General features: G+C 45.6%; 1 protein-coding gene across 8 annotated transcripts in view; it reads left to right on the top strand.

Annotated features, from left to right (window-relative positions):
• Nucleotides 1-17,875, top strand: part of ARNT2 (aryl hydrocarbon receptor nuclear translocator 2) — a 916,564-nt gene extending 898,689 nt beyond the window's left edge. For 3 of the 8 annotated variants that reach the window (XM_086957882.1, XM_086957880.1, XM_086957878.1), the window contains 3 exons: nucleotides 324-486; nucleotides 1,049-1,185; nucleotides 16,922-17,158. In XM_086957882.1, coding sequence (XP_086814008.1) covers nucleotides 324-486; nucleotides 1,049-1,185; nucleotides 16,922-17,020 — 399 coding nt within the window. In that variant the 3' untranslated portion in view covers nucleotides 17,021-17,158. Of the gene's footprint in view, nucleotides 1-323; nucleotides 487-1,048; nucleotides 1,186-16,921 lie in introns of all 8 variants that reach the window. The other 5 variants (XM_086957881.1, XM_086957879.1, XM_086957884.1 and 2 more) reach the window with 4 other exon arrangements.
• Nucleotides 17,876-24,776: the final 6,901 nt, after the last annotated feature.

Genomic DNA, 24,776 nt, shown 5'->3' with positions numbered 1-24,776 from the left:
CCTTTATAAGTGAATTTGTGTTCTTTTTCCCTTTCTCTGTTTGGCACACCACCGACACTGGGGCACGTTATTGGACAAGACAAAATAGTCAATGGGGCCCCTTCCTTTTGATTAGGCTGTGCTGTCATTAATATGGGCAGAGCAAATGCGATCTTTCCTCCTTCATTGTAGTTAGATTTTAGTTAACTTAGCTGATGGTAGCTGCATGTATGTCAGCTCTCCCTGCTATCAAATTTGTAATTTTGCCTTTGCTTTTTCGTTACAAATTCTGGATTGTGTCAATTGTTGCCGGGAGTAAGCATTTACATGTGTTTGTTTCCCAGCAAATCCCATCACAGGCAGGCAAGTCCCAATCTTCCCCGTTTGGGATCGGAAGCACCCACACATATCCATCGGATCCGTCCTCTTACAGCCCTCTTTCCAGCCCGGCCACCTCATCTCCCAGTGGAAATTACTCTAACCTTGCCAATCGCAACACAGGGTTTGGTAAGCACTTTTTCACATTTACGATGTCAAAACATGAATTTTTTTCTGGTGACTGTTTTTTGAGGAGCAGCAAACTTGCAAATTAGCTATATGAGGGCAGGGTGGTGTAAAATCAAAGATGTACTTCACAGACCTTCAGTTTCTGAGGACTTCCTCACAGGCTAGGCTCATGCCTCGAGGATGGAAAACTTTACGGGCTCATGTGGGATTCATTCTTGCCAGTTGACATGTGCTCCCTGTGCTTCTCTATCCTTTGTCAACAGGACGTGGCCTTCCCAGAGATGGCATTCACAGCTAAAGCAAGAAATGTTAGATCTACATCGGTGCTTCCATGTACATCTTTTTTTTCTATCGTTTCTTCGTTTGAGCTTCCATGGTCCTGCCAGGATCTTATTGATTTATAGTATGTGTCATATTACACCAATGACATTCTCGCACCTGTTCCCTAAATTCAGTCATGTAACTCGAAAGAATGTTCTTAGTATCACTATTCCACACAGGATTTTTTAAATCAGGTCTTTAAGATTGATTCTTTCTTACAACCTCAAGTGTTGTTTTTCAGCAGAAAGCGGACAGAGCAGTGGGCAGTTTCAGGGAAGACCTTCAGAGGTTTGGTCTCAGTGGCAGAGTCAACATCACAATCAACAGAGCGGAGAGCAGCACTCTCACCAGCAGGCTGGGCAAGCTGAAGTCTTTCAGGTAAAATGCATTTTATTTACGTACACAACATTGGAATGCTTTGGATAGCTAGGAGAACAATATGCAAACTGGATTTTCAAGCACTGTTAATCATGCTTTGACAATTTTGTATGACGTTTGTGTGCGTTTATTTTAGTTCTTTTTTAGTTTGCTGTTGCAGTGTTCAGTTTTCACTGTGTTTCTGCCCAGTAATTGCAGCTAACACTTCCGTCCATCACTGACTGGCATGCCTGTCGAGGACTAACAGAACTTTCATGTTTTACCAGAAAAACCCCACAGAAAGTGTCATGATAGCCCATTTTCTGGCAACCAAAGAACACACTAAACCAAGAGTATGGTTGAGCTTCACTCCAGCCCAGATGCACCTGGCCGTGCTCTTCTCTCAACATTAGTTTAAAAAAACACAAAAAATCATATTGTTCGAGGCATGTGGGCTGCTGAATTCATATCTGTGCATAGATCGCCGCCTAGTGTTGGGTCCAGATGATTGCACATTGTTGTCCTGGAAGAGTCTTCGAAGTATCACGAGATAGGTGGCTCCTCCCCCGGACTACAGTGCGCATGGGCATCCTCTCCATCCTCAGATTGTTTTTTTCCGCCATTGGGTTCGGATGTACTTTTCTTTACTCAAGTTCGGAAACTTTCTAAAGGGCAAAAGGCCTTCGGGGCGTCTGTATTGTTCTTTTGATTGGTGCCAAGTTCTTTGTTCCAGTTCTTTTCGAGCAGGACGTCGAAAAGAGCCACGTGGCCTTTTCGACACCAGAGGCCCGATCGTCGATGGAACGGAGCCCGTTCAAACGATGCCCCCTTTGTAACTCTGAGTACCCGCACATCGATGTACACCCGGTGTGCAACAAGTGCTTATCACCAGAACACAATGAGGACAACTGTCTAGCTTGTGCTCGATTCAGGTCGAAGAAGACGCTTCGGCTCCGATGCGCCGTTTGGCAAACGATGACGAAGCCAGCGCCCGACCCGGTGAATATCTTCGATAAAGAAGATGAGGTCCTCGAGACTGAGGATTCAGAACAGCTGTCGGATCCAGGTTCGGAGCATGACTCCAACTATTATGAAGACGACTAAGAGAATGTCGAGGATGAAAACGTCGTTGAGGTAAGGGACGACGTATCCCCCATCGGAGCCGTCGATGACGACTCGAGCGATGAACCAGGCCCAACAGCGGGTACTGGACCCGAAACAGACACTGAAAGACTTCCAAGGGCTCAGGTCGAGGCATCGCCAGAGGGCCTTAGCCAAGATCATGTCGAACATTCTATAGCCCCGCGTCTAGGCCTGGCTAAGAATATATCACACGAGCCATCGGTCGAACTACCTAAAGCGAAACCGAAAGCCATCGAGGAGAAAACGAAACCGAATACCACAAATAGTGCTTACGACGGACGCATCTCTCCAGGGATGGGGAGCGCATGTCCTCCATTACACAGTGCAGGGACTATGGACGACACAGCAAAAGAAGATGCACATCAACCTGCTGGAACTGATGGCAATCTTCATGGCGATGGATCTGCTCAGCAGACACAGCCACCAGATGCACGAGTGGGAGATTCATCCCTCGGTGCTACAACCGTACTTCCAGCAGTGGGGTCACCCAGAGATAGACCTGTTCGCCACCAGGGAAAACGCAAAATGCCAAAACTTCGCTGCCAGGTTCCCACATCCGCAGTCTCAGGGCAATGCGAAATGGATGAACTGGTCAGGCAGGTTTGCGTACGCTATTCCCCCAGCGCCGCTGATACCGCTAGTGGCACGCAAACTGCGACAACACTCCATGACACTCATCCTAGTTGCTCCAACGTGGGCGAGGCAACCATGGTAGACCACGTTCCTAGAACTTTCCGTGGTGCCTCATCAAAGGCTGCGGCTAACACCCAGTCTTTTAACGCAGAGCCATGGAGACATTCAGCACCCAGATCCGCAACAGTTGAACCTTGCGATCTGGCTCCTGAAGTCATAGAATTTGGTTACCGAAACTTGCCTCCTCACTATATGAATATTATCAAGGAGGCCAGAAGACCTACCACCAGAGCGTGCTATGCGGCGAAGTGGAAACGATTTGTCATCTATTGTAACAATAATGACATAAATCTGCTAGATGCATCGACTCAAAACATCATATGTTACCTGTTACATTTACACAGATGCAATCTAGCCTAAAGTTCCATACGTATACATTTAGCTGCGGTGGCAGCTTATCTTCAGAACAGGCAGCACCTTCCACTCTTCAGATTACCTGCTATTAAGGCTTTCATGGAGGGACTCAAGCGAGTGATTCCTCCAAGACACCCACCTTCACCTGTCTGGAACCTGAAGGTGGTTCTAACCAAACTGATGGGACCACCTTTTGAACCTCTACACTCGTGTGAGATACAATTCCTACCGTGGAAAGTGGCTTTTTTAGTGGCAATTACATCACTTAGAAGAGCCCTAACTATTCAGTATTTGTTGCCTTTTCACCACAGCACAAAGGCAACCCCATTTCCAAATAAGGTATAGCCAGATGGATTGTTAAGTGCATACAAATGTGTTATCAGAAAGCTAAACGCACATTAACAGTTCCCCCAAGAGCGTATTCAACATGCAAGTTTGGGGCATCCTTTGCTTTCCTGGGAAACATTCCTCTTGAAGACATATGTAGAGCAGCCACATGGACACATACATTTACCAAACACTACTGCGTAGATGTAATCTCCAAACAGCAAGCAGCTGTAGGACAGGCTGTACTCAAGACTCTTTTTCAGACTGCTGCAGCTGGCACGGGCAACCACCCCCAAGGGGGAAACTGCTATACATATATGAATTCAGCAGCCCGCATGCCTCGAACGGAATATGCTACTTACCAGTATGCATCTGTTCTTGGCATGTAGGGCTGCTGACATTCATATCGCCCTCCCTCCTCCCCGGTGCCTGTCGCAGCTGTAGCACTCAGAATTAGTCTCTAGCATGGACATCACTTACTGTATCATACTCCATCCCTGCCACAATGGCGAAAAACAATCTGAGGATGGAGAGGATGCCCATGCACACTGTAGTCCGGGGGAGGAGCCACCTATCTCGTGATACTTCGAAGACTCTTCCAGGACAACAATGTGCAATCATCCGGACCCAACATTAGGCGGCGATCTATGCACAGATATGAATGTCAGCAGCCCTACATGCCAAGAACAGATGCATACTGGTAAGTAGCATATTCCATATATAGTGTGCAAAATTGCAGTCAATGAGGGCTGAAATCAAACGGTTAGACACATTTTTCCATTCTCCATCATAGGATTTTCTATGATATTCATACACAATGGATTGTCTTTCATGGAGTCTCAGTAGTCGTAAGCGCTAAATTGCTTTTCATTAGATATGCCATATCTTCTTATTTATTGTGAAATATTTTAACAATCTATAAAAAAAGGTACATTGGCAAGCTATTCTTATTTTCTTTAAAATCTAAAGCCACTTTATAAAAAAAATGAATGTCACCAGGGGAACTAGGTGACAAGAAAAAAAGCAATTTTACCAACCTTTTTTAGGTCTCACCTAGACAGCGCTTGCTCTGTCTCTTCGAGACATGCTGTATTCAGGATATGGGCATAAAGCTCCGCCTACTTTCTGTCCATCTTTTTAATTGGCCTCTGTCCCTTGTAAATAGTGGCTTTTCATTGGTCAATAGGTTTTATTAGCCCCTCCTTAGTACCGCCTTGTCTCTTCTTGTGACCTACCATGAGGACACCCACTGTTGCATGTGTTGTTACTCCCTAGGTTTTAATTACAGCCTGAAGGCACTATTTTCTTAAAAGGCTTCAGGCAAGACACACACTTGGTCCTAAGCTAGGCTGGTAGTGGTTACTTTGCTTACAAGTACATCTCACATTATATGAGACAGTCTACAAATTTCCCTTCATCAGCTCCACACAGAGTACACCCTAATCCGAAATTAATGTAATAATATAAACTTTCCTAGTAGACACAAAGGAAATTCTATTAAGGACTCGGAGGCGAGGATTATGCTTTGCTTTCTTTATTTTCCAACACCAGCAGTTTTAACATTTACAGAAAAAACTCTCTTTCCCAAGAACCATAGGGAAAGGACAGTCCGAAAGGTCGCCAATCAGCATCTACGCAGGTCCTGAGGGTCCGGGGATTTGCTGGGATCTCCTCTTTCTTGCCTGCGAACCATCATCTGTTAACGAATTCCATTAGTCCATTTTAGGAGTTTCCGATCCTGAAAGAAGTGAAAGGATATCGAATGAATCCAAACTTAATTACCATAGGAATCACAAAAGGCATAGTCCGGATGAGAGTTAATATCATGAAAGAAAAACACAAGAACAACTAAACTGTCAGTCCAAGTAAAGTAAAACCCTTAAGCACAAGGAAGGAAAATTATACGTATACCTTACAGAGTGCTGATCCATAGACTAGGGTGGTAAAAAGTGACTGAATCCTCAGGAACTCTAGGTGGGAATAATCCTCGCCTCAGAGTCCTTAACAGAATTGAAACTTTCCTTCGTGTCTACTAGGAAATTTTTCATTCTATGGCAGGATCGGAGGCGAGGATTATGCTCGTTCAAAGCTTGTCCACCACCAGGGAAGCCATGTCAACGCTCTGTTTAAAAAAGAATCTTTTAAAAATAGAGTCTGATGACCAGTCGGCGGCATTGATAATATCCTCAAGGAGTGCCCCATGGGAAAAGGCTTTGGAGGCCATTGCTCCTCTCACGGAATAGGCACCGAAGTGCAAAATGTCAATGCTTGCTTCCCGCATGACCCATCTGATCCATCTTGGAATGGTGGGAGGAGACACAGCCTCGAAGGGTTTCCTGAGAGATATCAGCAGTTGGTTTACGCCATGAGGTCGATATTCATCCGTCATGCCCTCATAAGCCTTGATACAAAAGGGGATGTCCATCAACTGTTGTTTTTGCATTTGTCACCCCGAGTGGGACGGATATGCTCAGACGTGAGTCCCGTGCTCTCCACGCCACTGGAGTTAAGCTATCCAAGCTATCCTGGCTCAAGACGGCTGATAGCCAGAAACCGGTCCTAGGGTGCTTGATTCTGGTCCAGGGAAGACATGGCTTGGCAGTTTGGGCTGGATTGTTCCCATGAGGCACAGCGTCAAGGCTGATTTGCATATGGCCATGTCTGAACTGGGGTGGTGTGGTGAGCAAAAAAACGATGGATTTAGGCCCAGATCTCTGTACTGGGGTGAATGTATGACATTGTTCTGCATTCTGTCCATCAACTGTTGTTTTCTCATAAGCCTTGAGGCAGCGCACCACACACAACTTAGGTTGTTTGTCATAAGCCGGGTACGAGATTACCCTAGAATCTGACTTATTGCGGCATGAAATATGAAAAGTGACCCCTGGGGGGTAAAAATTCTACTGAGGAGATCGAGGGCTCTCACATCAGAGACCCTCCGGCATGAGACCAAGCAGAGGAGCATGGCCAACATTGCCGAAAGCTCCTTGCAAGACTGATATCTATTAGAAGGCCAGGACTTAAAGAGATATAACACTTTGTTAACATCACATAATTGCGAGTTTTTAGGCAAAGAAGGCAGGGATAAGCGAATGCCTCTCTTGCACCGGGCCGTGGTCCGCCGGGATCTCTGATCTGTAAGAATTAATGGTGCGGTAGGCCAAGCCCTCAGTGGCCAGGGAAGCCAGGAAATTCAAGACGTGGACCACTTTGCACCCCACTGGATCCTGATCTCGGCTAAGGCACCAACCCACCCATTTGAACCAAGCCGAACGCTATAGTTTGTTGGTACCGTCAGCCCATGCAGTTGCCAAGATGTCCTGAGCTTGTCCCGATCAGCCCCGGAGTCTCCAACGTTGCTGGAAATCGGCCAAGCCATGAGGGGCATCCGATTCTGTAGGACCAACGGGTGAGGCCCTCCCTGGGGACCTCGAAGAATCTTCGGATCGGGGGGGTAGAAGGATTGGAGAATCCCAAGAAAGTTACAGAAGAACTGGAAACCCTACTTGTGACCTCCAATAAGGTGTGATCAACACTACCTTTGAATGCTGTCGGCGAACCTGCGCCGAAAGGCGATTGATCATGGCAAACAGGGGAAAGGCGTACCCCGTCTCCAGCAACCAATCCTGAAGGAAGGGGTCCATGGCCGCCGTCAGTTGGTCCGGCTTCCAACTGAAGAACTTGGGATGCTGGTGGTCCAGACGAGAGGCAAAGAGATCCACTGAGAAGCAGCCCCAAAGGGCATGGAGTCTCCGGAAGACCCTGGAATCCAATTGCCACAGGCTCACATCCAACCATTCTCGGGAGTACCAGTCCGCTACTACATATGACGCTCCCAGAAGATACTCTGCTGTTACCGAGACTCTGTTTGCCAGGCAAAAGGACCAAAACTCCTTGGCCATGTCCGCAAGCACCTTGGAATTCTTGCCCCCTAGGTGATTTATGTAGCAAACAGCCGACACGTTGTCCATCTTGAGAAGGACATGACAGCAGATTTTGTCCTTCGTCCAGCACTTGATGGCAAAGGAACCGGCCAAAAGCTCCAAGCAATTGATATGAAGCCGCTGTTCGTCTGTGGACCATTCTCCTCCTGTAAAGGAGTCCTCGCAACGCGCCCTCCCCCCGCCACACCTACTGGCGACCAACTCTATAACGATGTTCGGAGCCAAGCCGAAAATGGCCCTCCCATTCCAGGCGTTCATGTGGTCCAGCCACCATTGCATTTCCAACCTCACCACTTTTGTGAGCGGAACGAGCTCTGGGTATTGCAAACCCTTCCTGAGGTGAGGGGCCTTCAGCCATTGGAGGGCTCTGTAGTGAAGAGGCCCCGGGAAGATGGCCTGTATGGAGGAGGATAGAAGACCCACCACCCTGGCAACCTGCCAGAGAGATGGTGGAGCGGGCCAGGGTGCCCCTGAGTTTTCGAAGAGTTTTGGATATCTTTATTGGAGTGAAGAGACAACGTCTTCTTGACAGTCTATTGTGAATCCCAGAAACTTTGTTTGCTGGGCCGGGACTAAGAGGGAGTTCGAGGCATGTGGGCTGCTGAATTCATATCTGTGCATAGATCGTCGCCTAATGTTGGGTCCGGATGATTGCACATTGTTGTCCTGGAAGAGGCTTCGAAGTATCACGAGATAGGTGGCTCCTCCCCTGGACTACAGTGCGCATGGGCATCCTCAGATTGTTTTTTTCCGCCATTGGGTTCGGATGTTACTATCTTAGCTCAAGTTAGGAAAACTTTCTACGGAGCCAAAAGGCTTTCGACAGCGTCGGTATTGTTTTGTTCGGTACCGATAACTTTGCTTCGAGAGGACATAGAGGAATCAGACGTTTTTTTTCCCCACATTCTTCGATCTACGATGGAAAGAAGCCCATTCAAAAGGTGTCCACTTTGTAATGCAAAATACCCGCACATCGATGTCCACCCGGTGTGCAACAAGTGCCTGTCCCCGGATCACAACGAAGCCAACTGTATGGCCTGTGCCCGGTTCAGGTCGAAGAAAACTCTTCGGATTCGACGCGCGGCTCGATTGGAGTCGCAGAGATCAGCGCCTATTCCAGAAAACATCTTCGGGACCGAAGACGAAGAGGTTGTTGATCTGAAGTATCGGGAAGAACACTCAGATCCGGTTTAGGGCCATGACTCCGTGTATGACGCAGAAGACGAAGAAGTATTAGAAGAAGACGAATATGTTGTCGAAGGGGTAGGAGACGACGCAGAGGCCCTTGGGGCCGTAGAAGATAGCTCAGGCGAGGAGCTAGGCCCAACCGGCTATACGGGGGCCGACTATGACGCACTCAATAAGGCTCAGGTCGAGGGATCGCCACAAGGCCTTAACCGAGATCTACATTCTCGTTCTACAGCCCCGCATAAAGGCCCGGCTTCGAACATATATAAAGAGCCATCGGTATCGAAACCGCCATTGGTCGATCCAAAGAAATCGAAACCGAAAGCATCACTGCCAAAACCGAAACCAAAAGTGCAGCTCACTCTGGTCGGCTCCAAGGCCTCAAACCCCTCGGAGCCGAAGAAACAGAAAAAGGCCGTTGATACCGAGAAGCTCAAGAAGGTCATCGAACCGAAGGTTGGGGCACCGAAGACCAAAGTAAAGGCTGTCGAACCGTCGAAGCCGACACCGAAGGGAGTCGACACACACAAAAGGCCCGAACCAAAAGAAGGGTTCGATCCTCGGTCGAGGCCTGCGGACAAGACAGACTGGCTCCAAGGACCCTGTCGAGTCGACGCAGCCGAGCCCATTCCTAGCCAAGGAGGTGTCTGAGTCATTCCAACGCATCAAAGATGAGGCTACAGCGGTCGGGCCGAAGAAGGCCCCAACACCGAAGCTGGTCGGAAACGTTCAGACCGCATCAACACCAATCAAATTGGGGTTGCCACCAACAGTGCGTCCGAAGATGTTCGAACCGAAAAAAGGTATCGGAGCTGTTAAAAAAGTGTTGATGGAAGTGGAGGCTACAGAGGAGCCTGAAGAACAGGAGTCGAGGCAGTTCATCGACTCAGAAACTGGTAGACTGTTCATATATAAAAGGTAGAGAATACCTGAAACACCTATGGAGTCCTATAGGATTCCCTTGAAGAAGAAGAGGGATTCAACAACATCGCCAGTTCTTGTGGAACCTCTCCGATCCTATGGACAAGAACCTCAGACTTTTTCACCCACATACTCAGATGTGGATGCAGGGGATGACGAAAATGAGGATGACACTTCTCATGTGGACACTGATCCCGATAATCAAAACCAACCATGGGCAGACCCAGCTGACCCAAGAGATCCACAGACTGCCCCTGGCACACATGTATACAGTGTAAAAACATCTCCTACTGAGGACACTACTGCCTTTAACGCCCTTATTGAAAGAGCGGCAAGTAACCATGACGTGCAACTGCATGCTGACCCTGTGGAGGAAGACTTTCTGGTCGACACCTTTTCCACTTCAGAAAGAACAGTCAAGACCCTGCCCATGCTAAAAGGGGTCCTTAAGCATGCTGGTGACATTTTTAAGGAAACCACCAGGGCCAGGGTATTAAAGCCAAGAATTGAAAAGAAATATTGACCGGCACCTGTGGACCCTACTTATATAAGAGGACAGTTGCCATTGGACTCATTAGTTGTTTCTAATGCACGTAAGAGAGCAAACTCCCAGACTACAGGTGATGCTCCTCCTCCTGACAAAGAGTCGAAAGTACTGGAAACTTCGGGAAAAAGGGTGGCAGCGCAGGCAGCTAACATCTGGTGCATTGCCAACACTCAGGCACTCTTAGCCAGCTATGACCGGTCCCATTATGATACCCTTGAGACACTGTTGCAACACCTACCAGATCAGTACAAGGAGGGTGCAGAACTACTAATTCAAGAAGGAAAGCTTATAACCAATGCTTCCATCAAGTGCGCGCTAGACGCAGCTGACACTGCAGCCAGGGCCATTAACACTAGCGTAATGTTAAGGAGACATGCCTGGTTAAGAATCTCGGGATTCAAACCAGAAATACAAACTTCTATCCTCAATCAGCCAGCTAACCCGGACTACTTATTTGGACCTGAGGTTGACACCACCCTTGAAAAAATTAAAAAAGACACCGAGACTACAAAGTCTATGGGGGCTCTGCAGTCACAGCAGTTTCGGGGTGGCTCCTTTTGTCGCTCCAATACTAGAGGACCTTCAAGAGGCCAATCCACACAGCAGACACAGTACAATAAAGGAGGTACACAATCCACCTACAATAAAAACAACAGGGGTGGATATCGTAGAAACAACATCAAGGGCAGAGGAAGAGGAAACAACTATTCCAAATCCTCTGCCAATAACAAACAGTGACGCCCTGTCACTGCCCCCGACCATATAACACCTGTCGGGGGGAGACTACAACAGTTCCTGCCGGTCTGGAAATCCATCACCACAGACAGGTGGGTGAGAGACATTGTCCAGTACAGGTATTGTCTGGAATTAACATCCACTCCACCCAACATACCACCAAGACACCGTCCTATGTCCGCAGAGCACTTACACTTATTGCAGCAGGAGGTCGTCAGCATGCTGCAAAAAGGAGCCATAGAGCTCGTGCCTGTAGAAGACCAAGGCTCAGGGGTGTACTCTCTGTACTTTTTAATACCCAAAAAGAACGGGTCTCTCAGACCTATACGAGACCTCAGGCCTCTAAACAGATACATTCTGTCAGAGCATTTTCATATGCTCACCTTACAGCAGGTTCTGCCGTTACTCAGTCAGGGAGACTTCCTCGTAACACTGGATCTAAAAGATGCGTATTTCCATATACCCATACACCCATCACACAGACAGTATCTCAGGTTCACTATTCAGAATCAACATTATCAGTTCAAAGTCCCCCCTTTCGGAGTAACAACGGCACCCAGGGTGTTCACAAAGTGCCTGGCGACAGTAGCAGCGCACCTAAGGAGACAGCACATACATGTCTACCCTTATCTGGACGACTGGCTTATTCAAGCAAAGACGGCCCAGCAGTGTGCCAGCCACATTCCCACACCATTCATCTTCTTCACAATCTGGGATTCTCGCTGAATTATCCAAAGTCACATCTTCAGCCCGCTCACGTGCGACAGTACCTGGGCGCGACAATAAACACTCTGGCAGCCAAAGCTCAGCCAAATTCAGCGAGGATAAACAGCATGCAATTGCTGATACAAAAATTCAGACCTCAACACTCGCTTCCAGCAAAAGTGTTCATGCAGTTGATATGCATGATGGCCTCCTGCATCTTCATTGTCCCGCACGCGAGAATACATATGCATCCGCTTCAGGAGTGCTTTGCACGTCAGTGGAATCAGGCTCAAGGACAATTAAAAGACCTAGTGTTGGTGAGCGGTCGGGCATTCAACTCTCTGCATTGGTGGAACCCACAAAACCTTTGCAAGGGCCGACCGTTCCAAGAGCCTGTGCCACAGATTATACTGACGACTGACACATCTCTCCAGGGATGGGGAGCTCATGTACTCCACTACACAGTGCAGGGACTATGGACAGCACAGCAAAAGAAGATGCACATTAATCTTCTGGAATTGATGGCAATCTTCATGGCAATGAAGGCTTTCAAAGTACACTTGTGCAACAAGGTCGTGCTGATCCGGACGGACAACAAACTGCCATTTACTACATACAGAAGCAGGGAGGAACACACTCTCCACAGTTGTCTCATCTGGCTCAGAGCATGTGGAAGTGGGCCATTCAGAGGAACATCTTCCTCATGGCGGAACACCTCCCGGGCAAAGACAACCAGATGGCGGATCTGCTCAGCAGACACAGCCACCAGATGCACGAGTGGGAGATACATCCATCAGTACTCCAGCCGTACTTCCAGCAGTGGGGTCATCCAGAGATTGACCTATTCGCCACAAGGGAAACGCAAAATGCCAAAGCTTCGCCGCCAGGTTCCCACATCCGCAGTCACAGGGCAATGCAATATGGATGAACTGGTCAGGCAGGTTTGCGTACGCTTTTCCCCCAGCGCCTCTTATACCGCTGGTGGGACGCAAGCTGAAGCAACACTCGATGACACTCATCCTGGTTGCTCCAACGTGGGCACGCCAGCCATGGTACACCACGCTAGTAGAACTTTCTGTGGTACCACATCAAAGACTGCGGCTAACACCCAGTCTTTTAACGCAGAGCCATGGCGAAATTCAGCACCCAGATCCGCAACAGCTCAACCTGGCGATCTGGCTCCTGAAGTCTTAGAATTTGGCTACCTCAACTTGCCACCAGAATGCATGAACATCATCAAGGAGGCAAGAAGACCAACAACCAGAGCATGTTATGCGGCTAAATGGAAGAGGATTGTCATATATTGTAACAATAATGACATTGACTCACTGGATGCATCTATTCAAAACATTATCTGTTATTTTTTGCATTTATACAGATGTAATCTAGCGTACAGTTCCATTCTTATACATTTATCCGCAATAGCAGCTTATCTTCAAAACAGGCAGCACCTCTCACTATTCAGAGTGCCTGCCATTAAAGCTTTTCTGGAGGGACTCAAAAGAGTGATCCCTCCCAGACACCCACCTTCATCTGTATGGAACCTAAATGTGGTCCTCACCAGACTGATGGGACCACCTTTTTAACCTCTACACTCTTGTGAGATTCAATTTCTTGCCTGGAAAGTTGCTTTCCTAGTAGCCATTACCTCACTAAGAAGAGTTAGGGAACTCCAGGCACTAACCATTCAAGAGCCATTCATACAGGTCCACGCAAATAGAGTTGTACTACGCACCAACCCTACGTTCATGCCTAAGGTGATTTCGCAGTTCCACATGAACCAAACCATAGAACTGCCTGTTTTCTATCCTAATCCAGAAAATTTCACAGAGAGATCTCTACACACATTAGACGTCAAAAGAGCTCGTATGTACTATATAGACAGAACAAAGGATTTCAGGAAAACAAAACAACTGTTTGTTGCCTTTTCTCCACAGCACAAAGGCAACCCCATTTCCAAAGCAGGAATAGCCAGATGGATCGTTAAATGTATACAGATTTGCTACGCAAAGGCTAAACGCAACACTAACCATTCCTCCAAGAGCACACTCCACACATAAGTTAGGAGCATCCATGGCTTTCCTGGGGAATATTCCTTTAGAAGAGATATGTAAAGCAGCCACATGGTCCACTACACATACATTTACGGAACACTACTGCGTAGATGTGCATTCAAAACAGCAGAAAGCTGTAGGACAGGCTGTTCTCAAAACTCTTTTTCAGACTGCTGCAGCTGGCACGGGCAGCCGCCGCTAACAGGAGGGACTGCTATATAATCTATGCACAGATATGAATTCAGCAGCCCACATGCCTCGAACCAAATATGCTAATTACCAGTATGCATCTGTTCTTGGCATGTAGGGCTGCTGAAATTCATATCGCCCACCCTCCTCCCCGGCGCCTGTAGCAGCTGTAGCATTCAGAATTACTATGTAGCATGGACATCACTCACTGTATTACACTCCATCTCTGCCACAATGGCGAAAAGCAATCTGAGGATGGAGAGGATGCCCATGCGCACTGTAGTCCAGGGGAGGAGCCACCTATCTCGTGATACTTCGAAGACTCTTTCAGGACAACAATGTGCAATCATCTGGACCCAACACTAGGCGGCGATCTATGCACAGATATGAATGTCAGCAGCCCTACATGCCAAGAACAGATGCATATTGGTAAGTAGCATATTCGTTTCTTCTCGTTGATGACAAAGCCTAGGCTCTGTAAAAGATGTACAGCAGTCAGAAGCTGCTCTGTAAGCAGGGCTAGGGATTGAGCCAGCAGGAGGCTCTCGTCGAGATAAATCCGGAGGCGGAAGCCTCGAGCTCTGAGGTATTCCACCACCGCTTGAGCACCTTGGTGAAGCACCAAGAAGCGGAGGAGAGGCCGAAAGGCAGTGTGGTGAACTCGTAAACCTGCCCTTGCCTCTGAAACTGAAGGAACCTGCAAGTCGGGGAGAAAATTGGGACGGAAAGATAAGCGTCCTTCAGGTCGAGGGGCTCTAGCCAGTCGTTTGGACTCAGGAGGTCGCGCAGCCGGTGGATTCCCTCTATTTTGAAATGGTGGTACACCAACCAGCTGTTGAACTCCTTCAGATTGATAGCCAGGCGGTGACCCCTGTCCGTTTTGTCTACCAAGAAAATGTTGCTCAAGAAAGCGTTCAGGTGCAGGGAGGAGCACACTACCTCCCCTTTGCGGAGGAGATCGTGAACCTCTTAATCCACCAGAGCAGTCTGAGCAGACATGAATACCAGGGGTCGTGGCTGAGAGTCCTGTTTTGGGGTCCCGTAGAACTCTATATAAAACCCTCTGATGGTCTGAAAAACCCATGAATCTGAGGTAATGGCCTCAAAATTGTGAGCGAATAAAGCTAGTCTGCCCCCCACTAGCAAATGGGGGTAAGGGGAGAGACTCCCCTGCTTGGTGTTGGAAGTGGCCTCTGGCGCCTCTGCCTTGGCTGTTTCTTCGAGATTGGAAGAATTATTGCTTGAGCTGGTCGTTCTCCTTCTTGAAGCCTTTGTTAGGGCTCTGTGTGTAGAAGCGGTCGGTCGAGCGCCCCCTGCCACGACCGACCCCGACAAAAACCTTTGGGTGAAACGCTCTTTTAATGGAGGCTTGAGTCTTGTCCAAGGTGGTGAAGGTGGTGACAAACTTCGTTGAGTGGACATCAACCTTCTGTGACGTTCTCTTCACCAAAAAGAGAGACGGCTGTGCAGAACAGGACTGTGTTGAGGTGAATAGTCCTCTGCATAAAGATCTGGTGCGCACTGGCCCAGGAGTCAACCATGAAAGGTTTGAGAGCCCATTACACCAGAAACAAGGCTGCTACCACAATGTTGGCACGCAGAGTGCCTGTTCTTGCATCTGCCAGGCTGCGACGTGGGCGCCAGTGCACACATTCATGGAGCACTGCTTTCTTAAGAGTCAAGTCTGCCGAAAGGGCAATTCCCCAACTCAGTCCTGCAAGACTTTTGGGTCTGAGTCCACTATGCACACACTCCACCTGGGGAGGGTAGTCCACTGGAATCCACACACACTCCATCTGGGTAGAGTAGTACACTTGAATCTGTTCCAAGGTGAGGACACTGCAGGCCTAAGCACCTATGAGAGGAACATGATACTTTCCCTTGGTGTCACACTTTCTGGTGGATACTCCAATTTAGAATTTCCTTACCACCCTTCCACCTTCCTATTCTGCGGCGTGGCCTCTTTTAAGCATATAACAATGTCCAAAGTTATTATTCAGCACTCTGTTACCAACAATTGTTTGCGCTCAATGTCTGAGGGTATGTAATTGGTAAAGATAAAAACCAGACATCAGCGGTTGGGGGGTGCTCAACTCCACTATGTCCGGGGTGGTGTCAAGTCAGCACATAACCATATGATACATCCTAATGGCGCACAGGAGCTGCGCAATGAAAACATTTTCTGAAGCCAGCCTGGTGCCTCTTTTTTAAGGTGAGGACTCTACGGTTATCTTGAGTATCCACTATAAAGAACATTAGCAAAGATAAGTTAGTTCTTCTTTTTTGCATTTAATTATAGTATTTATGGACCTTTTAAATATAGTTGTGATGTCTTGTCATTCTGCACCTTTTCCAGTTTTACTCACTAAAGTTCGGGGCAGACTTAGTACCTAGGCCTGTAATAAAATGAACACAGCAATGGAGGGGCCAAAGAGAAGGGAAAAGGAGCAAAGCAGTAAGGCTAAAATGACACAGAGATCAGGTATGCTGTAGGGGATGAGGATCAGAGACATGAGGAAGAAATGAGTGGCCCTGGAAATATGAAGCAGTTAATGGCAAAGGGAACAAATACATTTATATTTCAAGCATGATGGTTAAACTGAGGACCCAGCACTGGGAACAGTGGGACAGCGAGATCTGGCATATATTGGGGGATAGAACACAGTACAGAGGTCCCTAGAGAGGGAAAGGGTGGATATATACTTGAATACTGGGTGTTTAGCAAGTACCTTGGAAGGTAAATTGGCTTGTGGAAGGTGATCAATGTAGGGATTATTATTTTTCATAATCCGGTTGTTGTGTTGATAGAACATGCTTTGGGAGTAGTGTTTACTTATTTAGATTTCTCATCTTGTGAAAGTCCTTAATGCTTGCATCTCAGATCTCAAGTGTTATTGTCTGTGGGATCTTATCGCTGAGAATAACCATTTGTGTTTTCATTTTCATAATCGATCTAGGATATGTTACCGATGCCTGGAGATCCAACGCAAGGAAGTGGAAATTATAACATTGAAGACTTTGCAGACCTTGGAATGTTTCCACCGTTTTCGGAATAACTTTGTCAGGATCAGTTTTCTGGAAATAGCATTCTCTGTCCCTGGCTGTGCTTACCATGATGGTCGTCATGTGAGCAAGTACTAGAAATCAAAAGACATTGCTGAATTCCAGGAGAAAACTTGGTCCTTGATCTTGTCTCATACATGTTCTCATCGTGTCCAGAGCAGGAGAGAATGATTCATCACTGTGAAAACCACCACATTTTGAAACGAATGTGACTAATTCTCAAACTATATTTTCAGGTTGATTTTAAAAGCCAGATACTTCTGTCAAAATTAAATGAAACGAACAAGTTGTGTAATAAGGGTGCTGCCACTACCAGACCAGCGCAAATGATTTAATGCTTTGTAGGATAGTACTGCAGCTGCAGAGATCAAGCTTCTTCCTTGTTCTTCTCCAAAGTTTTTTTAAGCAGGATAACATTTAACCCCATATTTGATATTGCAGTATGACTGACCAGTTCCCAAAATACCTTTTCATTTGATCAAGCTTTATCTTTAAAGTGTAAGTTGCCCTCTCCCTGTGGATGGAGATGCATAATGCAGGTGCATTTTATGTTGCACCGCTGGTAAAACATCATGCTCTTAGAACTGGTTCTAGGACTGGCTCACGGTCCTATGTTCACAGTGGGGACTTTTATCTCACAACTGTTCTCATTGTGCCTGTCCAAGGGGCACAGACTAGAGATCATTCCATGGGCCATATCCTATCTTGTGATCCTCTCTACACTGTCAGCTTTGGGATATCTATTGAACTGTTGCAAAATACCCCAAGCCTGCCTACTCTGTGAGGTTTCAGTAGCTACAGTGCCATTCCAGACTGCATGCTCACAATGCCTGCCCTCTCAACCCTGCTCAAAATGTCAGATCTAGAGACCCTTCTGAGTGTGTCTGTTCGGGTCATCCCTCTAACATTTCCAGCAGTACAGACTTTTAGTGGCTGTACCAGCAAAGGAATACTGATCAGAGGTTCATCCCTGGAGATAAGGCCCATATTGGAGAATTAGGGACCTAGCCCATAATGCCAGCCCTGAAAAAAGCTGCCCATGGTGCTTGTCCATGCTCTTGAGTGCTTACTATGAGGTGCCAACACACCCAGCCATTGGGCCAATATCGACAGTCCTAGTTCTGGAGATCCTTTTCACACTCCTAGTCCCCTTACTCAGCTGGCCATACATTTTATTATTCCTGCGCTTGAGACACGTCTGTAAATTGCAGTGCATTAAACTTTGCTGATATTTCCCCTTACACCAGCCCTGGGACAATTGCAGTGCCTGGAATACAGAGTTAGGTCTGAATTTGCCAACCCTGGAGGCCTTGCTGTCAGCACCAGCACTGGAGACAGGACTCAGAGCGCCAGTCCAGGTGGCTCTGGCCACCGTAACTGCCATATGGACTTAACACACATTACCAGACACAGAGATCCTGCTATTACTAAGACTAATGTATTGAAAAAAATCCTCATCAAGCTAAGTTAATAGCATCATTATTTTTATTACTAAAACTATTATTTATTAAACCTCTTAAATTATGTAAAATAATTTGAAAGTTGTTCTGCATACATCTACTAATTATTATTTATAATTAGAATATACAGTATTTTGAAAGCAGAGATGGTAGAAAAGGATTGGCATGTCTGGTCAAAAAAGAACACCGTTGCATGTTATCTTAAAGTGAAGGTAGTTGAATGCCAATATATAGAAGAACAAGCAGGAATTTGCAGAACATTGGAAAAGTGCAAGACTTGTGTGTTTTTGATGCGCCGTAACAGGTGTTTTCAAGTGCCTTGTACATCCATTCCCGACTAGCAGTGTAAAACAAAGAAAATATGTTGCAGCCTTTCTTTCTCATGTTGTATATCGGGGATGACTGTCCACCATAACACATTGTTTTTGGACCCGGAAGGCCTGCTTTGACAATGTGTTTCTCCGTTATCCCACTGGTGTAGCCCGATCCCAGGGCAGCTTCTACACTCCGTTCTTTTACTTTGCAGCCTGCATCCGAGACCCAAAATTCCTCCTTCATCTTGTGTATGGCTTTGCACTGACTTAACCCATTGACCGAAGACTTGGGATATCCTTAGGGGAACAACTACTATTTTCTATACACTTGTATCCTTTCAGGGTGTCTCTGCACATGAGATGGTTCTAACCCTATGCTCAACTTTCTGATATTAGTCGCAGGAGAGGAAAGAAAATATTTTCTCCGTAGTGCACGGTACAATTTTGAATTGAGTTTGCACGTGGGAGACAGACGTTTTTTAAAAAAAGACTACATTGTGCAGGGGCTTGAAAGCTACTCTACATATACTTGGCTTGCAGACCAAATCTGAAAATGGCAGAGACACTGTAGAAAGTGATGGAGAATAGTTGAGGACCTGGGTGCTGTGCCAAGAGGCACTGCGTCACAATGTTTGAAAATCTTTTGTGTTGTCTCACTGTAACAATGGAGTGCCAAATGCACTACTAGGAGAAAACATTACTACTTGTACAGTGTGCAATTGCTACCATTCACTAATAGACAGCAAAATGCCACTCGGAACTAAACTTTCAAATTCTCTCAGTTTTCAACTCTGTAGCAGCTCTGCTGTGTTTGCTCCCTTTCCTTGAGACCTTCCATGTAGATACACTCATAGAAATAAGCAAATACTTAGAGAGGGTAACAAATGTCACCACACTAATGCACTCATTACAAGTTGTCTGCGAGGTCAGAATACCGCACGGGGATTTACAAGTTTTCTATTATTTAAGGGCCTGGAATTAAAGGGTCCTCAAACTCTGGACCCAATAATTCTTGGCTCTCGAACTTGGTAGAAGCGGCTGGTGCTGCGGGTCTCTGCTGTATGCAGCCTGCAACTACTCTCACACTTAGCTTGGGAGTAGCAGAGAAAGCTCCCTCCAGCTGAAGTGTAATAAGATCCTGTCTTCCTGTGACCTGAATACCCTTTCAGGACTAAGAAAAAGGCTTGCACAACATTTGCCACCTGCTACAAGCAGGTGGTAAATGTGTGAGGATTTGGACCCTTTTTTTCCCCAGAAGGGGGGAAAACGACTGAATTGGTCCTTGTGTTCCCAGGTCTGGGTGTTATTCCCCATTCTGGGGGGGCATGACTTACAATCTCTGTTAACTCACATGGTGATAACTGCTGGAATTTTTGCTTCCGTCCCTCTAACATTGATTCTGACCTCATTATCTCCCGCAGAGTTAGGAGGGAACTCGTAATGAAGGCAAAAGTGAAGGTCGAGGGATTTTAAAGCAATAAAGTCGAAACAGCAAAATAATTGTGATTCTGAAGCTGCAAGAGATCAGACTAGAGATCAGACTATCATTTCCATATGCAATATGAGAAGGTTGGCAGCCGTGAATAAACTGCAGCACATGCTGAAGTTGTTAAGGTTGTGAATTTGTGGTATGTGGATTGAACCCGTAATACAAAAAGTAAATGTTGGTGCTGCTACAGTCTCTGAATAAGGGCCCTCCTGCTACCTAGGGGAGCCGTTAAAGCACGCAAACACAATATAAAGGGGAAAAAAACGGAGCACTCGAAAGTCAAATGTTACAACAAAAATGTTAACAATATTAGTGTTTTATAAGACTGTAGTTGACGTGACAATATCCATACGGCCAACATGTGTTCAGTCCTTAGGGACTTTTTCATGTATTTAGTCGCTAAGAAAATAGTATCACGACTATTCCAAAATGAAATAGTGTGGTCCCAAAGCATATTGTAAATAAGTGATCCTAAAGAAGAATAGAAGTAAGTGAACAATGAACAGGCATGGTAGCCTGATTCATGAAAGAATGCCAGATGTGAAAGTCTTTACAAAGTTAAGTAGCTGTCTGATGGAAATCAAGGTCTATATATTCCAATCACCAGTTGCTGTAAGGCAGGGATACATGTTCATATGTATTACTTGCAATGATAGATTTCTGTCCTGTTTCTAGCACCTCGGCCTATCCTAGATACACCAAGTTTGCACATTGCCATTTTTAATTGAAATATTCCTAGTTAGCCCAGCTCCCTTTTATTGAATCAGACAGTGAGACAAGTGCATTTAGGAAGTTCACAGATTTCAGGAAAAACCATGAAAGTAATACTATCATTTGACCATGTCACTGATATTCACTGGGATACACGATCTGTCTGTGTTGCCAATGATTGTATTGTGGTAGTATTCGTATTAGTAACTTTGCCTACTGGCAAATTGGATACCAAACCTATCACTTCTGGTTTCTGAGAGTCAGGTTGCTGAGGTCTCCTCTTCAGTTCTGTTCAGTGAATCCACAGGTAACATGTACGTCTGAGTCTGATAGTGCTAGTCTCTATTGCTCACGTAGTGTACCTCTGATGGTTTCTGTACTAGTAGCTGGTGAGTGCGAAGTAACAGGAAGTGACTAATATCAGCAAATCACATCAGTAATATTCAATGTTGCCCATGAGTACCTTGGATATTGTGGCCTGACCACGTCAGTACTAGTCAGTGAACCAAGGGGATAACAGGTGTAGTGATTTCAGACTATGAGCCAGATTTAGAATTAGTCACACAAGGTTCTCCATTGGAAAGATGATGGAGCAGCCAGTCCACCAAACCCTTGGTACTCCTGCTTCATTTAAAGTAGCAAAACTTAGGTTTTCTGTTGCTGGAGCTCCTTCCTCCGACTGCCCTATTTAGGGTGGACAGGTACTGTCTTTTATTTCATGTCCGTCAGAGCCAGGAAAATGTTTGTGGAGAGAGACAGAAACATATGTACCCCACACCCTGGGAGAAAACTCCCTGGGTGTGGGGGGTCATTGATTTTTTTGTTTTTCCCACTTTGGGAGTTTTTCAGAAGAACAAAATATTCTGCAAATTTTATTGAAGGTTGTTAAAACCAACAGAGGCTGTCCAGTAAACCTTTTGCACATTGAAAGGAACCACCAAGATGGCGGTTTCTTTAAATGTACAAAAATGACTCTCTTTACCCTCCTATGTTATGCAGATTTGTAGAGCGCACTATTATCCATGAGGGTATCCTACGCCTGCTCAACCCATTCTTGTGCTCTCCTCATCTGCCTACTGATTTCCTTATTAACTTCCCTCCTACTCTCCTCTGTTGTCTTTTTATGAGACAGGGTCATCTATTGGTATATTGCCCATTCTTTTTTTGCTGGAAAAACTGTGAATACTTTTTTGCACATCTCTGTGCGTGATTCTGAATTCTTTGAGTGACTTACTGAAGAATGTACTGCTATCTTGGTGTGTATTTTAAACCCATCTATCTGTCAATTCAAACAGTTCAGTGCTAATTGATATGCCTTACTTGTGCCATATGCATTACTGGAGTATGATGTAACCAGTTGATTTATATTTCTTTTGTCCATAATTATTGATCATTAGGACCCAGGAAAAGCTTCTGCTTCCTCGATCAATCAATGTCTCATATTTTTTTATGGATATCTAAAATTGCCTGCCTCTTGCATGATTGTCCTTGGCGCCTATTCATAGGTTTGGCAGAATCTTTGAAGGAGATACGAAGGTTTGTTAATTTCCTTGTGAGGCTTCTCTGTGGTCATGGTTGAGGAGGGTATCGTTATGGTGTTGTGGAAAGACAATGAGCTTTTTTGAGAGGGTGGATACTGCTAAATTTAGAGAGGATCCTAAAGTTTATTAGTAGATTTTGAAAAGATATTTAGGTTTCTTCCTGGGCAACAAGCCAGCCCTGAGATTTCTTGTTAGCATAAATGAGATCAATGAATGATTGTCTTGGGAATTGAGAAAACCTGAGATTTCTATGCAGTTATTCAGGAGATAACATGATTTCCTGATGAGGCAAACAGTGGGGCAATATTGGATATTTTAGGGTAATAGGTTTTGGTGCTGCCCTTTGAGTATCAATGACATTTATTACTGGAGATTGAGGAGCATACAGATCTATTAATGGGGCTTTGTGGACATAGTAAGTTTGTTTAGTGGGTGCCTCAATGACAGTGTGCAATGTGTTGGTGATGTATTGAGAGGAGCAACATACTTCGTAGTGGCCATTTAGGAGACCTTGAGATTTTTTGTTTCCAGTTAATGAAATTGTATTTTGGGCATTAGAGGTCATGCTGATGAGCATTGAGGGACCAGGACATTTCTTTGTAAGACATTGTGAGGTTTCTTGTTGGGGCTTAGAGAACCATGTGATTTCCTTTTACTTCATGTTGGGGTTGAGGGATTTCTTGGTAGTAGTGTGGAGTACCAAGGTATTTCTTCATGAGTCTTGAGAGGGCCATGGTATTTTGTGTTAAAGGTTGAAAGAACCGCAAGATATTGGGTTCATTGGGTGGGGCATGAGTGTTCTTATCAGAGATTAAAAGCATCATGATATTCCTTGGTGGTGCATTGAGAGGGTCGATATTTCTTGGTGCGTGGGATCGATTGAGGCGGTGAATTTCTTGGTGTGGTTGAGAATGATGTGAAATGTCTTGTATGATGTTTGGTGAGAATTTGAAAATGAGGGAGATGTGTTTACCTAGAGGGAACTTGAGGTTAGCATGAATGTTCTTGATGGTGACGAGAATGCTGTGAAATTTCATACTGGTGTCAAAAGTGCTGTGGGGGTTTTGGGGGAATCAAAAGTGGAATAACAGTTCTGTGGTTATAGAGTGGTCAATTGAAGGTGATTGGGAAGGTTAAGTGTTCAAGGTACCATGATGGAAATTTGAGTATTGAACAACCTAGGTGTTTAGTGAGTGCAGAATTTTGCTTTGCATATGGGTTCTCTGCACAAGCACATGCCTCATGATTTTTGTTGTTAATCTTTTAATATTGATGTTACTTCTATGGTGTATAACATGTATTTTGTACTTCTGAATGTAACGTACTGAATGTAACGTACTGTAAACTAAAATCATGTGCTTATTTGTACTTCATAGCTGCCTTTTCCTAATTACAGTACAATAAATGATAATCAATTGTGCATTGTAACTATTCTACTAGTATTGGTTTTTAAAAAGATCATCACTTTAGAGACAGAAACAACCAGCCAATGCACCAAGATGGTTTCATTGGTTCCCTATATAGGAAGCAGAGGTGATCTCTGCACTAGGTCTCGTTTTGTTCTGTAGATGTGTCACACACCTTTTCTTGCACAATTCTGTTCCGATGAAAGCCAATCAGTACTTATTAAATGCTTTATAATTTCTTCCCTGTTTCTCCACCAGGAGTAGCTTATCTCTTGTTTTTTTCTCATTGAGTGTATTATAGTCTGTGTAAGGTATTCTGAAGCCAACTTCTGCAGACTGATGCGCCTCTTTGCAACAGAGCTTAGCATGACAAAACCTTGTGGCACGATGCCATTACTCTGTCAATATACCAGTAATAATTATGTCTCTGGTCATGTCAAAACCTATTTGTCCACTGGATTTGTTACTTGTTTAGGCTGCTAATGATCATACATATGGATTATTTGTACAGTGTTTCTTTACTGCAGTTAGCACCCTGTTTCTCCAGTATTACATCTTTCATAGATTCACATGCTTGTATCTTCCCCGTCGTCATGGTGGGAGTCTCACGGTAACAGAATGACCAAGCAGTATCATAGAGAAGAAAAACTGCATAGAAAAACCCCATAGGGGCTGTACTATTTGGTAACCAGACCATTTCTTTGTTTTGGTCCAAAAGCCAGCCAATCAGCATTGCTGCCCTGCCCTCACACTCCCCAGCAGCAGCTTCCTGCCTCAGATTTCCAACCGCCTTCGTGTGAGAAAGGAGTCTCCCTGAGCTCTGCTCAG

This window comes from Lissotriton vulgaris, chromosome 2_1 (genome assembly GCF_964263255.1).
Source record: "Lissotriton vulgaris chromosome 2_1, aLisVul1.2, whole genome shotgun sequence".
NCBI lineage: Eukaryota > Metazoa > Chordata > Amphibia > Caudata > Salamandridae > Lissotriton > Lissotriton vulgaris.
The sequence above is the reverse complement of the archived record's forward strand: the minus strand, read 5'-3'. Positions and strand labels throughout refer to the sequence as shown.